Raw genomic sequence first — 16,256 nt, forward strand, 5'->3', positions numbered from 1 at the left:
TCCTGTCATGTCTAAAATCTTATTGTGACTCATTCCATACAACCAACTGCCACATACAGATCTGGGGAGGTTCACCTGAACACCTGGTATGCTTTCTGCACCATCCACAGTGCTTTAAAGCAACCACTGTTCCCCCTCAGGGGTGGTAACTAATATTTTGTCCAGTGACTTAGTTGCAGGCAGAAAGGTATTTAGTTTAGCACTGGGCTCGTTCTTTTGGTTTTCACCATTGACATATAAAATGTGGCACATAAATAAATAATAAATCAAGTGCCAAAAAACTGATTTAGAGACTATCAACAAAATGTATATAGCACTTACACAAAAGCATTATAAAAGTTAGGGATCACAACCCGAACACAAAAACTATATGTATTTTTTATTCTAGCTTAGTAGGTTTAAGAACAAAATGATACAAAATTTGAAGAAAATTATATGTTCTATATACAATGGGCTTAAACACATAACGATGGAAGTGCCATAGTGCCCATTTTCACTCACTTCACAAGGTTCTCATAAAACCACTTATTCTCGTCTTTCACACATTGAATCATTTTAGCTAAATCCCTACTCTTTTTTTCATACAACTTAGATTCATAGTATAGTGTTTCCAGGTGCATGTATTGAAGATCAGAAGGCTTCACAATTCTCTTCAAGATGCAATGTTTTTCGAACTCTTTCAATCGCATTAGGAGATGACCAAACTTGCAGTATGCCTAGCCATTCAGCAGTCAGTTTAGTCCACTGTGCCTCTTAAACTACACATTGGTGAAATTCATAACAATCACTATTAACAATGTGCATAGCTTCAATCATGAGGCAAACTAAATCTTTTGGAACCTCAACACAGTTAGTAAAATCACGATCGCAAGACATAAAAGTGCGTCTTCCACAAAAAAACTTGTGTTCTGTTTTGGTAAAGTAGCCCTTTCTTGTTACGTAGACCCAGAGAAAAATCATTATCTTGTTTTTATTCTGCCCACAGCAGTTGTCACTCCACATTACCAGTTTCTTTTAGAAGTAAAGTTTTGATGTCAAGGCTTTATGCCACAAGAAACAATTCCATTCCCATTCCTAACAAATACGGCTCGTACCAGAGAATTTGGAGCTGCCGTAAATAGTACATTGCACTGTACCTTAACTAAGGAAGAGATATCACTTTTTGTAAATACATTGCTGCTGTACATACTTCCAAGACAGGACCTTGACCCTTGATTGTTTCAACTTTCATGGAATCCATAGCTTTCTTTGCTTTTGGTGATGGAGTTATAGATGCAGCTTATTGTCTTTATTATTGGGATTACACATCAATGGCTTCAAGATTACATTTAAATCATGTGCCGCATGACAAACGATGAAATTTTAGTTTGGGAAATATGTCTTTAAAGACTTTAGCACAGGAATAGTCCATGATTTTAGTGTCATCACATTGCTTTTGAAATTCCTTGAATAAACGAAAAACAATTAGGTCTTCACATAAATATTCTTTGTCAGGTGATACTTTCTCTCGAATAGCAGGGTTCTTGCCTTGGTATGGCATTAATATGAACAACAACCAGCTTTTAATCTTCTTCTGCATAATTCCAGTGGGTTTTTCCTTATTTCCTTGCTTTACTTCACAGACGGATCTCACCACTCTGCTTTTGGTCAAACCAGGAACCTCACAAAGTGTCCCTTTACATTCTCTTATTACATATCCCTCACCATTAGGCAATGTGTAGCATATAGTTATACAGTTATTTCTTTGTTTCTTAGATTTTACCTGTTATTCAGCTCCTTACTCAGTACACAGCTGAGCAGTTTCATTACTATCATTTATTTCTGATCTTCACCTCTTCACTTTGCAAACACATACATCACACATTGCATAGGTATTTTGCGTCACTATATCTTTTAGTGAGTAGAAATTATTAAAAAACTTAAGTTTCTGGTCTTATGAAAGCCGTCTGCATTTAAATTGACATTTACAGAAAACCTGAAAGAGTGAAACAGTATATATAATAACATTTTTAAACCACCATACCTAGGACTTTGCAAGTGAGTAAATAATTCCATGAAAGTTGTTGACTATAACCTCATAATCAGAACAATAATTTTTGCCAATATGAAATTAGTATCAATAATAAATTAAATGCATTAAAATACTTAACATTACTTATGTAGATTCAAAGCCTTACAATAAATGTTCAAACAACAGTCAAGACCTACCTTGTGCTTGGGAGCCTCTTTAGTTGGACCCACAATATTGTCTTTTCGAGTATATTCCTTTTCTTCACTGTGTAGTTTCTTCCTTTCACTTTGAGCACTACCTTCACCTCTCTTCCTCCATTTTGGTCCAGTTTTCCTTTCTATTTTGCAATACTGTATATTATGTATCTGTAATAATTACTTCAGCAATGCTCTATTGTTGCAAACAAACCACAGACCTACTTCAGTCATAAGCAATTCACACAAGAGCAAGGCGCAAGACGCTAACAGAGGACAGAGAGTTGGCGCATGACTGGTTATTTTAACACTGATGTTGGAGTTAGACCTTAATGCCATCTTGTGTCAGCTGTAAATGGTTTCCTGATGTTCTGGCACTTGTATCAGAGCATAAATTGTTGGCTTTGGCATTTACAGTGGAATTTCACCAACAACTCAAGTTTTCATTTTTTTGGCACTTGCCTCATTATTTACTTATGGTTACAAATGCAAATTAGGAGCTTTTGATATTCTTTTCATCATGCTGAAAAGCAAGAATAAGGAAAGGCAACCATTCACATGGAGATCAATGATGTGTGGTGCATTAAGAAACATGACAAATCAAAACATTGCAGCATTTTTCAAACTTCAATATCACTCTTTTCCTAGTATTGTCTAAAATTTCTCTCTTCCAGACCTACTTTAATGCTTTTTTGATGGCTGTATGTGACTGCCTTCACAGGATATTAATTATTCACAATGATACAGAAGCTTAATTTCAGTTTTTCTCCTTTTTTCTCATTTTTTGCACTTCTACATTGGTCTAGTTACATCCACATCAAAAAAGTATAAGAGACACTCCCCGTTTGTAGAGTGCAAGTTAAACAAAGGCTGCATTGTGTGGTAAGAGAGTGGAACAGATTGGTGTAAATAAGACAAAACTTACCACGAGCCCCGTATAAAAGACACTCAACATGTCATATGAGACTTTTTTTTCCTCCTGGGATTGCAACAAAACTACTTTATCTAATGATCTGCATGCATAAAACTGGGGATTTTCAACTGGGACACAGAGTGAAACTTCTACTGCCTGCCAACGGATTTTAAAGTAATCCCAACCTGAAGCTGATTATCTTCACTTGATCTCAGAATGAGAGCAATTGCTAATTGTAAAGAAGAATGCAATAACATTTTTGTTAGTAATAAAACACAGATGCATAAGATAAATATGTATTACAAAAATATATCTTTCTCATTGTACAAATGGGGAAGCTACAAGATTTCAAAGAAATGTGATGTTTTTGTATCTCACTACAAAAGCAAATATGTACATAAACATGCCTTGTGGCTGCTTCTGTTACTTGATTTACAAAGCTTTATATTGATAAAATTCTATCGAGCTTCCAGATATAGTGGCACTACTGCCTGTGATGTTATTGGCGCCATTTCATTTCAGTGCTGTATAAGGTAAAGTTTCAGTTGCAAGACTGCCACAAATGCTTTCAGTCTTCTAACAGTCTGTTTCCAAGCTAAGCTTAACTGCAGACTACCATCTTTATTGAGGTGTTTTCAGACATTTTTATCTCAGTCACTTCTTTCATGAGGCTGAACCAGAAACCATTTGTCTTATCATTATACAGACACACGGTTTCTGGTACGACATCATAAAAGACGCGAGTGAGAAAAAAAATTTCTAAAATACCCTCAATAGAGATTGAAGTTAAGCAAGTCTTGGAACCCGGCCATAGGCTGTCTTGCAATCAAAAACATTGTGTTACATGGCACTGGACTAGGCACTAGTGACATCACAGCCAGCAGCATCATAATGTCATGTGGCTGCTGCTGCCATCCTTTATAGCAACCACTTGACAATGGCTGAGAAGTACTAGGTCAAAAGCTTGTGGTATCTAAACAACCTGATGTGACTGGAAGCATGAGAGAGTTTTATCAATGTATATCACCATGAAAACTTGCATTCCTATAAAGCTTTCTATTTTACACATAAAAAATATGTGTACATAACAATGAACATTGTCAGCTTATAAGAAAAAATATAAAAACGAGCTGCACTGAATGACATCCCACATATGATATTCAAATCATTACTTGTTAACAAAATACATCAGTAAGAGTACAGAGAAAAATACAATATAAAAGTACTACATAGGTGTACGCACAAGTTACCAAGTAGTGCTCATATGAGAAGGTAAGTATTCAAATTTAACTTCTGTTGCAAAACTCCCAAGAGTAAAGTTTCAGCTCCAACGAACAGGTGACCCAAGCTTCTTTAATTTTGGCCACATATGCTTGTCTTCCACTGCAAGATACTATGAAAGAATTTGCTGGAAGTTTCTTCATGGCTTCTATAAATGTACCTCCACAACTTTCAACTATACCTGAAATATTTGGTAACAATGCAGATCTCTAGTATGTGCAGCAAGAAGAACAACTGGTTTTAAAATTATTGCATATGCTTAGGTGTAAATATGGTTACAAAAATCCCTTGGTAAAAATCAAAAACACACACACACAAGATAGAGGGGGAGGGGGGGGGGAAGAGAAAGGGAGAGGGAGGGAGGGAGGGAGGGAGAGGAGGGAGGGAGGGAGAGAGGGAGAGGAGAAGAGAGAGAGAGAGAGAGAGGAGAGAGAGAGAGAGAGAGAAGTCTGCATCTAAAGCTCTAGGTTTTACAGCTTCTGTGCAGTATGAGATAATGTATTTATGGGATAACGCAGTTTTCACTTTTTATCCTTTGCTCCCACAAGCTTGATGTGACATGCGGTACTTTTTCAGCATTAGCCTTCATTTTTTTTCACAGTAAAAAGAAAAATCTACCATAGCCTCTTTAGTTGTTTATATTCCTTGTCAAGACTCCAGCATGATGGGTCAACAACAGCTGTGTAGTACCTTTTATTAACACGTTTGTTTCCTGACACCAGCAGCAGTCTGTCTTCATTGACACACACAACTGTTGACACTCCATATTTTCTTTTTTGTTTCTCCCATATTCTGCAACTGATACCTTTATTCTGGCAGATACCCTAGTGACACTAATTCAGATACAGTTAGCTCCCAAATTATCCGGATGCAGATCATCCAGATCGCAGATTATCTGGACCACAGTTACGTGATTTTTGAAAAACTAAAAAAACAAATGTAAATACATAAAACTGCAACCCAGTCACTTTTTTTGAATAGTTATTTATTGTTCCAGGAACAAGTTATCGAACCTGGAAGTTACATTAGTATTTCTAGCATAATGCTGGTTGCTGGCTCTGTTACAAGAAGATGGAACCTTTAATGTATCGCCATGACTATTGTTTTTTTTTTGTTGAAATGGATGCAAAATTTAAATTTTTTACTTACTGTGGCAGTATGGGCACCTTTTTTCGTTTGTGTCCATCTTTCTGATTCCATTTTTGATAGCCAGTTGGTACATCACTTTAGACACTTGTACGCAATCTGTATTCATTTACACTGTGACAGCAAAACTTGGCCAGCATCTGGCATGTGCTCCACAACTGTTGCTTGTAACAAAGATCTTGACAAAAAGATATGGTGTAGGCCTATTTTGCTCAGAGATGTAACTTGTTCTTGTTTACATGTGTTAAAGTCGATATAAGGACAAATATTTTAATAAGACTGGTGTTAACATGAGAGCACAAAATAATATAAATAAATAAATGAATTACTACAAGAACAAACTTCAAGTGATTTGATGTCTTATATTAATGTATAATACAGTCAATTTATGAGCAAATATTATAATCGAGATTGACATTAACATGAACGTACAGGAATAAAATAATACAGAGTTATAGTATTTGTAATGAGGTACAGCTGTTTGTATGACCATGACCTTTATATTTAAACTTAAAACAATAACAAACCTTCAAATGAACTGCTGTCTTATTTCTATTCTTGCAGTAACAAGATCTGGTATGTTACTAAGGGTAGAGTCAGTCTATTTTAGCTAAAGGTAAGTATAAAAGTTATAGTGTTTGTAATGAACTAAAGCTGTTTGTAAGGCCATACACTTTACATTTAAAATCAAGAAGAAAATATCAAATGAACTGTTGACTTATTTCTATTCTCATATTAATGTGATCTGGAATATCAGTAAAGGCATATACTGTTTGTTTCAGTTACAGGTAATACATATAAAAGTACTGATTAATGTTAACAGTAATGGGCTTTACCATTTAGAAACACAGTGCAGGTTTTATTGTGCGGTTGGATACTTACATTGACATCAGTGTAGTTAGAATGTAAGGAGAGGGTTTTTGGGGGTGGTGGGGTGGGGGGTGGGGGGGTTTGGTGGGGGGGGAGGGGGGTGGAAGCAGTGTAGGGTTGGTTGAGTGGTTACTTGTTATGAACTAGTAATTCTTTGAAGTTCTGAAGGAAAAATTTGTTTCTGTGTTTAGTCTGGTCACTGAGTAAGTAGTCAGCTGCTGTATTTTTGTAGGTAAATATTTCAATTTCTTCAAGAAGACCAAGTAACCTGCCTCTGTTGACAGAATGGAGTATTTGGAGATTTTGTTATATGTTGTTTGCAGAAAGATTCTGTTGGGCAAGATGTGAGGCAAAGATGGATTTGTTGAGGTTGTTAGGATGGAGTGCATCTATGTGGTTCTAATGGGTCTGAGCACTATGGGACTTAACATCTGAAGTCATCAATCCCCTAGAACTTAGAACTACCTAAATCTAACTAAGCTAAGGACATCACACACATCCATGCCCGAGGCAGGATTCGAACATGTGACTGTAGCGGTCTTGCGGTTCTGAACTGAAGCGCCTAGAACCGCTCGGCCACAACGGCCGGCGCATCTATGTGTTCTGTAAATCTTACCGTGAAGCTTCTGCCAGTTTGTCTAATGTAGAAGCTTGGACATCAGTTGCAAATGAGCTTGTACACACCTCACTTTTGATACTGTTGTATAGCGGTTTTGGTGTTGTGTAAGATTTTATTTTGTATTTTGTTGTTGGTGAAGAAGCTTATTTTTATGTTGTATGTCTTGAAGAGGCTGACAATTCAGTGATAAATCTTCAACTAGGGAAGGCATGCTTATAAATGTGGTCTTCTTGTTTGTGGGTGGTTGTTCAGCAGTTGGTTGATTTGATTTTGCTGTATGGATTAGTTTATCTATTATTGCAGGATTGTACCCACTGCTGGGGGCAATTGATTAAATTTCTGTTTCATTTTTTCTTTAACTTGTGTGCATTAGGATTTTAAGCACGTGATTAATCATTGTTCTGAAGAATGCTTTTTTATGTTGGTCTGGATGGAAAGAGGACTTATGTATGAACAAACTGGTGTTGGCTTTCTGAAAATTTGAAATTAATGTTTTTGAACTAAGCCATACACTTGTTGCTCATGTATTCAGGATCTTTCTAGACTATGTCAATTACGTATTATTTTATACCTGGACATTCATGTTAACGCCAATCTTGATTACAATATTTGCTCATAAATTGACTTTATTATACATTAATATATGAATAGAAATAAGACATCAGATCACTTGAAGTTTGTTCTTGTAGTAATTCATTTATTTGTTCATATGATTTTGCGCTCTCATGTTAACACCAGTCTGATTAAAATATTTGTCCTTATATCGACTTTAACACATGTAAGCAAGAACAAGTTACATCTCTGAGCAAAATAGGCCTACACCATATCTTTTTGTCAAGATCTTTGTTACAAGCAACAGTTGTGTAGCACATGCTGGATTCTGGCAAAGTTTCACTGTCACAGTGTACATGAATACAGATTGTGTACAAGTGTGCAAAGTGATGTACCAACTGGCTATCAAAAATGGAAGCAGAAAGATGGACACAAACGAAAAAAGGTGCCCATACTGCCACAGTAAGTAAAAATTTAAATTTTGCATCTATTTTGGCAAAAAAAAACAATAGTCATGGCGATATATTAAAGGTTCCATCTTCTTGTCACAGAGCCAGCAACCTCAGCATTATGCTAGAAATAGTAATGTAACTTCCAGAAAACCATCTGAGGATGAACCTGAAAAGGTTCAAAAAACCAGTTTCATGGAACAATAAATAACTATTCAAAAAAGTGACTGGTTTTCAGTGTTATGTATTTACATTCAATTAACAGTCACGGGTTCTAAAATGTCCATATTGGATAAGATTAACAACAAACAATGTCTGAAGGTCTGTGTTATAACTAGAATAAATATTCATTCACAATACACTATGATGCATATGCTTTATGTTTCACTGCCAGAAACAACGTGGGCTCCAATCCCACACTTCAATATGCCTGAAATATTTTTATTTTTTTTTTATTTATCTTCAGGTAAATTCAGGTGCTATACACTTGTAACATGTCCACAGCTATTTACTGTCTACATGTTTGCCTAGCCAGTCCCTAAGAACAGGAGGTCAATAATTTCCAAAGCAAATGAAAATTATTTTGCTTTTTTTTCTGAGACAGTTCCCTTCAAATCCTTGATCCAGGAGGTATGCATTGCTGATCACACTTTTGTAACAGCTGAGAGGTGTCAATAATACCATAGCTTCTACAATGGGAGAATTGGGGTAAATTTCTACAATGATATTTTTGTGTATGAAACAGTTCTGTAACTTGTTGTCAGATCAATAATTCTTGTATCTCACCCAGATAACCATTCCATGACAGTAGACATTGATGATGCTGAGCCAAAGAGGTTGTGGGGCATGGCAACGCAGGATCTACATTTACGCAGGTGGCACTCCTGGTGACCCCCCCTGCTCCTGCCTGCCAGTAGCACCACTGGCATACAGTTCACTGACCGAAAGACTGTGAGATCATCTTCGTGATGCACTACTGGAGCCTGGCTGCTCTCTACTGTATTGGACTATTAATTACTGTGCTGATAACAGCTGTGTGAGGACTTACATACTTTTTTGGAATTATTCTTCCACCATCAAGTTTGCTTTGCTCATACTGACGATAGCTCATTAAGGTTTTATGAACTTTAACTTTGTTCTGTGGCTGCACATAAATAATCTACACTGTATTTGTGGTATACACATGAATGTGTGGGTAATAAATTGTTTGTTTCATCACAATTTCTTAATATACCTTGATTGTAGCTCACCACAAATCAACACTGTTATTATCATATTACTAGCAAACCCGGCGATGCTTTGCAACTGGTAAATATGTATGGAAATCGGATATGTGCCCTATCTCTCCTTCCCTTCTTTGTCCATCACCTCCTCCCTACTTTCTCTGTCCATCTCCTCCTCCCCCTATGCAAATCCGTCAATGCTTTGGAATTGTTAAATATGTATGGGAACTGGATATATGTCCTAATCTTCTTCTCCCCCCTCTCTCTGTCCATCAACTCCCTTCCCTCTCTTTGTCCATATACTACTCCTCCCCACTCTGTCCATCTCCTCTGCCCATCCCCTCATCCCCTCCCTCTCTCCCTCTCTCCCTCTCTCTCTCTCTCTCTCTCTCTCTCTCTCTCTCTCTCTCTCTAACCTTGAGCGTTGTTTATTGTTACTGCAAACAAGACCTCAATTGGGAACTGAAATCTCTTAAAATGGATGAGTAAATCGATTGGAACTCTTAAAATGGATGAGTAAATCGATTGGAACTATTGGAATATGGGGTATAAGAGACCTCTCCTGTTGCTGGATCTGCGAGTATAGTAGCTTCAATGATAGTATTTTGCATATTGTTATTTGGCAACGAGTAGGATTACAAAGTATTGGACAATTCAGATTCTGCGGTAATATTCTAATAATACTCCATAAATAAAACTTCCCTGTTATGTGTTGAAACCAACTGTAATGAAGGAAACAAAACAGCACATATTTGTGTATACACTTTTTGTTTAAAATTATGTATAAGGAGAAAGGATATATATTTAAGTGCCTTGTTATTGTAGTTAAAAATGACAGAGGAAGACAATGAAACCACAACTGTCACAAAGCCTGCTGTCCGGCATGAGCAATATGTCACTGTTATGTTCAAAAGATGGCACTACAATAGGTATATAAAAGCATGTGCATATTAGCATGCAACACTGTGTCAAAATTTCAAAGCAATCAGTGAAGAACTGCAAGCGATCAGTGAAGAACATTCAGAGACACAAGATTTGAACAAATGAACATTACATTTTTATTTATATAGATTATCATCATCATTCTTTTTCAAAGAAACACGATTTGCTGTAGTGATACAGTATTTGATGGAAGGTTGGGAGCAGGAGGGCTGGTGAGAATGTGACTAACCCAGTACGTGCTGATTTCTGGTTTGCCAATTTATGTCCGTTGTGCTTACATTGCTGCTAGACAGTCGGAGCTTTCATACAATACTTAACAGGATCGCAAAACTCCGAACCTTGATTTTTCAAAGATGCTCAAAAAGAGTATCATACTACAACATCATCTGTTACGTCTGAGCATGTACTACAACTGTGAAAAAGATGAGCAAAGCTATTCTTATTAAATGTTTTCCATGCAATAGTAGATGTGCATACTGAACACTTATAACCTGTGTTAAAACTTCATAGCTTCCTGTGTGAGCTGTATATAGGTTATTTATATTCAATACTGACAAGTGCAGAGTCAGCTGAATTGGTCCGCATCGGCAGTTTAACTGCACAGGCTGTTGAGCTATAGGAACAAACAATGGTTATATGCGAGAGTGTGAAGGCTGGAGGAGGAGGAGGAGGAGGAGGAGGAGGGGAATTTGGTGGTATGCTATGTAATTTATTAAATTATGAATAATAAACAATAAATAATTATTTTTATTCATAGAAAGGAATAATCTCCTCCCCCCCCCCCCCCCCACACATAAAATGTTTTGAATAATTGCCTAGATAGAAATTTATCCAAATAACGCCCATCCTTTCCTATTCTATTAATATGCTGTCATGCATATCCTGCATATTCTTTTATTCTTTTACTTGTTATATCAGGATTAGCAATTTCCGCTAAATCGTTCTCTCTCTCTCTCTCTCTCTCTCTCTCTCTCTCTCTCTCTCTCTCTCTTCTTCACAACAAATTATTATATAGTGTCAGTGTTTTGTTATGGTTTGTCATCCATGAAACTTTTTTAAAGGGAGTTCTCCCCCAAGTCTCCCATGTTTGAACCTGTTAGTGGCATAATCCCCCACTGGGAATGGGATGATTTGAACTGAGAAAGTCATTTCTGGCTTCACAATTTTCTACAGGTAACCTATTCAGATGATTACTTCAAGAAGAGCCCCAATACCTGAGCAAGTCTTGTGTGAGTGGAATATTGCTGAGGTTGTTTGCTAGCAAGTGTTTTGCCTCACTATACACTCACCACCTCACTTTCAGATTCAGGTTTGTTTTCAATGTGCTTTCTTCTCTTACCCAGAAACTAAACTATGGGTGGGCATTTGGACATGACCAAGGCTTTTGGTATTGAACAGTTTGTGGCACTGAGTAGCTCTGATGAAAGGGTATCACATCAATAGCAAACATGAATCCTAATGATGTAGTTGGCTCAGCTTCCTGAGATGCTATCTGAAATTATCCAAAGGGCATTTATTGTCTTCAAATTTGATTGCACGCTAAATTAAAACAGTGATAGTAGCTAAAAAAACCTCACTCTTAAAACAGCTGAATAATTATAGAACAATCAGAAGATGTAATTACAGAACCAAATATTCTACTACACATTTTTTTCTTTATTCTTAAACTGAGATTAAGATTCTACTTACAGCAAGCTTAACTGGGAAGAGTAACACAGAAAATCTGATTTGTTTCATAACTGTCATGTTCATTTTTGGTGGTTTGAGGAAATAGGTCACTGAAATTAACATTGGTGAAAGAGATTTCCAGTTCTTACAATTATCAATGAACTTCTCTACATTCATATGCTCTGTTTGCAAAACAACAGTGCATATATGATGAAACAAGCACAACTACCTTTCATTTCCTGTGGTGGTGGTTTCACACTTGGTGTGACTGCCACATTAAAACCGGTGAGAAGTTTTGCTTTGCCACACTGCAGCAATGATTTCTTTAAACTGAATTTGAACTTTGTTTCATTTTCTTTATCATTAAGAAGAAATTCCCATGGATCTGAAATGAAACATTTGCTGTAGTGGAACAGCAGGAAATCTGTATATCGTATTATAATGAGTTGTAATTGAACTACTAACAATCTCTCAAATATTAATGCCAGAAATTACCATTACATTCTGGTCACTTTACACAAATTACAGTACAGCTTCATTGAGATAAGTCATATATTAACAAGAATAAGACGCTGCTAACTATTGTGTTTCTCTATCCCACTACTGATGATAACAGGTAAATATGCTCAAAAATCACTTCATATTATCTACGAAAATGATTAATTTTTGAAAATATTTTGTAATTGGGTAGACAAAAAAATCTGCTCGCCTAACAGTGGCAGAAGAACACGCATATAAAGGTATTAAAGTAAGTGTGAAAATCTTTTAGTTGTGCCTCTCTGCAACTCAGCATCTCCCCTATATGTGAGTGGCAACTTTCCCTCTCACAATATTGTTACATTCCATCCTGAATTTTCCATTGTTTCATTTGGTATTAAAGTTTGCAAGTTTTCGGAGCTAGTGACTGCTCCTTCTGGCAGAAGGATTGAAGGGGAAGAAAGAGGGGTGAAGGAAAAGGATTCATGAGGTAGGAAAAGGGATAGAGTCAACCACAACCCTGGGTGTGGGTAGACTTAACAGGCAGATGAGAAGGAAAGTCTTTCCTTCTCCCCTCTTCCTTCCTCTTCAAAGCTTCTGTCAGAAGAAGGAGCCATTGGCTCCGAATGCCTGCAAACTTCAATACCTTTATAAGTGTGTTCTTCTGCTGCCACTTAGTGAGAAGATTTTTTTTCTACTAAATGACTTTATATTATCTCACTGATAAGCAATTTTTATACAGCTACAGAAATTTCTTATCATCTGTTGGGTTACTGTAATCAGTCACATTTTTTATATTACAGTTTCAACTGATATTTATAACAGTCATGGTCTAGCCTAACATAAAATATTTTGCTAAAAATGACTGAAAATAAACTTTTGAACAATTTTGTCTTACTTTAAATTAATAAAAGGGAATACTGACTGGAAAAATGACCAGGGATACAAAAGAAGTGCTGAAAACATAAACAAGAACTTTGTTCCATTACTTGATATACCTTACCAATGCTTCACTGTATTACTTTGTGATCATATGGGCATCAGTGATGCCTAGTCTCCGAAACATCCACAGCATATTAGCACAGTCACCAAAACTTATGATGATGTACTAGATGACACCTGTGCGTAATCCACAATATAATAGAAATTGTAAACATCTCAAGTGATTGGATAAAAAACATGAACATTTGGATTTGGGGGAGATATCAGCAAGATGAACAATCTGAGTGCCCATGTGTTATTCAGTGTGGTATTGTGTGACATTACGACAGCAAAATTTGCGCAAAGTGCAGTTGACTTGTTGTTCATAATGGCTGATAAGGCTTGGTTCCATTAAACCTAGTCTCAGAGCAATGAAGAATAAAAGTACTGTTTTTCCTCATGAGTATACACCACTGAAGGTACACAATACTGCATTAACCCATCACCTCACGGAGGGAGGGGAAAAACCTCTAAGTCTGACAAAGTGTGAACTAATACAACACAAAATACATGTTTGTGTGTATAACTGTACATAAAATGTAAGTTACTAAATCAAACAATGGAAAATCCAGGATAGAATGTCAAACTAACCTGCAGCCACTGTGCTGCATGGCAACCAACACGCTATCTATCCACATCAATGGCCACTGACAAACTGCGGCCAAGAAACAACTGGACTGCACTGTTGCTGAGCACGCCACCCAACAAAACATTCTTTATTTCAGTAACTGCTTGCCAGCCTGTGCCATATGAATCCTTCCCACCAACACCAGCTTTTCTGAAATGCACAGTTGGGAATTCTCCCAGCAACATATCCCACATTCCTGTAACCCTCCTGGCCTCAACCTTCATTAGACATTGTCCGCAACTGTCTAGTCCCTTCTCTTTTCCCATTCCAGCACTACACAGCCCTCTAGTCTACCAACACACTCAGTCTTTTTACTTTTCTCCTTTTCCACTACCCTGCTCCCATCTCTCCCCCACCCTCTGTCTAAGCACCTGATTGCACCTACCTGCCCTACCGTCTTTCCACTTTGTCCCTGCATGCTGCCCAGCAGCACTTTACCATCCGTCACCCCTACCCTGCTATCCCTCCCCCTCCCCACCATAGCCTCCTCCTTGTCCCCACCCAGTTGCCTTTCCCATAATGTGCTGCTGATACTGCTCAATGTCTGGCTTCAGCTGCCAGACTCTATGGTCGTGGTGTGTGTGTGTGTGTGTGTGTGTGTGTGTGTGTGTGTGTGTGTGTTTTGTCTATTTCTGACAAGGGCTTTGTTGGCTGAAAGCTTATTTGGTGAAAATCTTTTTGTTGTGCATATGGTCAGTGACTGCTACAATTAACATTAGCACAAGTTCTGCTCAAACATTGAGCCTGGAGGGCATACACTTTTAAGTGATAAGAGCATGTCACCTGACCGCATGTCACAGGAAAACAACAGTCTTGTGTCCAGAGAAAATGAACAATTTTCTTCTCAAACCATGGACCACTGTGTACTCCACAGACGCAACAAAACTGGCAAATGAAAAGGTGTCCAATTAATGCCTGTAAGCATTGGTTGGGGGCTCATGTTAAGCTTGTTCCACACAATCCATGGCTCACAGAAATGGAATCCAGAAAACACATCTGTTGAGAGCCATCATTCAGCTCACACTGCCATTGTTTTTTGCTAACTTGTGCATGTGTGTGTGGCAGACTGTTGCCAGAATTTTGCCTACTGGTAAGTGTGCTCACAGGCAGATACCTGACACAGCTAGCTTGTACTTGCTGTGACCAGCTCTGGCCCTTTCATGCAATTCCATGGTATGGGTGCCATAACACTACTAAAGCTTGAAATTTTACATCACATCAAACAAATATTCATAAGTTACACGCTTGAGTGGCTTGTGAAGACATCTGCCACTGGGCATAAACTTGGTTCAATTTCAATTTTAATTTACCTTACTGAAGTAGCTCTCAGAAAAAAGAGGAAACACATATCTATATGATTTGAGCATTTTTGAACACACACACACACACACACACACACACACACACACACACACACAGCGAGCGAGCGAGAGAGAGAGAGAGAGAGAGAGAGAGAGAGAGAGAGAGAGAGAGAGGGAGAGAGAGGGGGAGGAGTGAGAGAGAGAGGGGGAGGGGGGGTCCTAGACTTGTTCTGACTCGCCACATACTGCCTACAAGGCAAGGCATGATCTAAGATCGTGGGACATGTGATCGGCATGTCACCAGCCCCTCCAGTCATTACTGACAGTAGGTAAATTCGGATGGTGCCGCTGCTTCCTTATTCAAGCAGCTCCTCATTAGGTCTCTTGAAGCTGAGTCGACCCCATTAAGACCTTCCTACTTCTTAAAAATTCTGAGGAGGTACCAGGAATGAAACCCATTTCTTTCTGCTCTGAAGGCAGAGGTGCTAACCAGTCAGCTACAGAGGCGATCAAGTAGAGCTTTCAACACTGGAATTTCCCTACAAAGTTAATTTAACTATACTTCTGTCACAGCTGTATCTGTTGCAACAATCTCAGCTTCAGTCATTGATAAGAACACTAGCTGGCCAGCAAAGTGCTACTTCACTGCAGATTAAGAGAAATCCACTTATGGAACAGCAAGTGGCTGGTTCGTAAGTGTAGTAAAACACACATTCATACACGCATGACTACTGTCTCTGGCCACAGCGTGTGTGTAGGTGGTGTTGGGGGTGGGGTGGGGGGGAGGGGCACAGGCACTCTATTTCGTTCTATTTTGGAAGAAGGCCTTCTGACTCAAAGCTCTGTCAGGCACTTAATTGTGAATTGCAGAGTAATAATGTAGATGTAAATGTGTAGCAGTCTCATTGTTATTACTGACTGTGACTCAATGCCTCCCGCACATGGTGAGTAGCAATCTATCCTTTTCATAATATTGATGTTATTCCATCCTTGGCTTTCCA

General features: G+C 38.0%; 1 protein-coding gene across 3 annotated transcripts in view; it reads right to left on the bottom strand.

Moving 5' to 3' along the window:
- Positions 1-3,398: 3,398 nt before the first annotated feature.
- Positions 3,399-16,256, bottom strand: part of LOC124792386 — a 94,685-nt gene continuing 81,827 nt past the window's right edge. For 2 of the 3 annotated variants that reach the window (XM_047257936.1, XM_047257937.1), the window contains exons 10-11: positions 12,098-12,253; positions 3,399-4,580 (exon numbers count right to left, since the gene is read on the bottom strand). In XM_047257936.1, the coding sequence (XP_047113892.1) occupies positions 4,405-4,580; positions 12,098-12,253 (332 nt within the window). In that variant the 3' untranslated portion in view covers positions 3,399-4,404. The remainder of the gene's footprint in view (positions 4,581-12,097; positions 12,254-16,256) is intronic. The other variant, XM_047257939.1, reaches the window with a different exon arrangement.

This window comes from Schistocerca piceifrons, chromosome 1, assembly GCF_021461385.2.
Source record: "Schistocerca piceifrons isolate TAMUIC-IGC-003096 chromosome 1, iqSchPice1.1, whole genome shotgun sequence".
NCBI classification, from domain to species: domain Eukaryota; kingdom Metazoa; phylum Arthropoda; class Insecta; order Orthoptera; family Acrididae; genus Schistocerca; species Schistocerca piceifrons.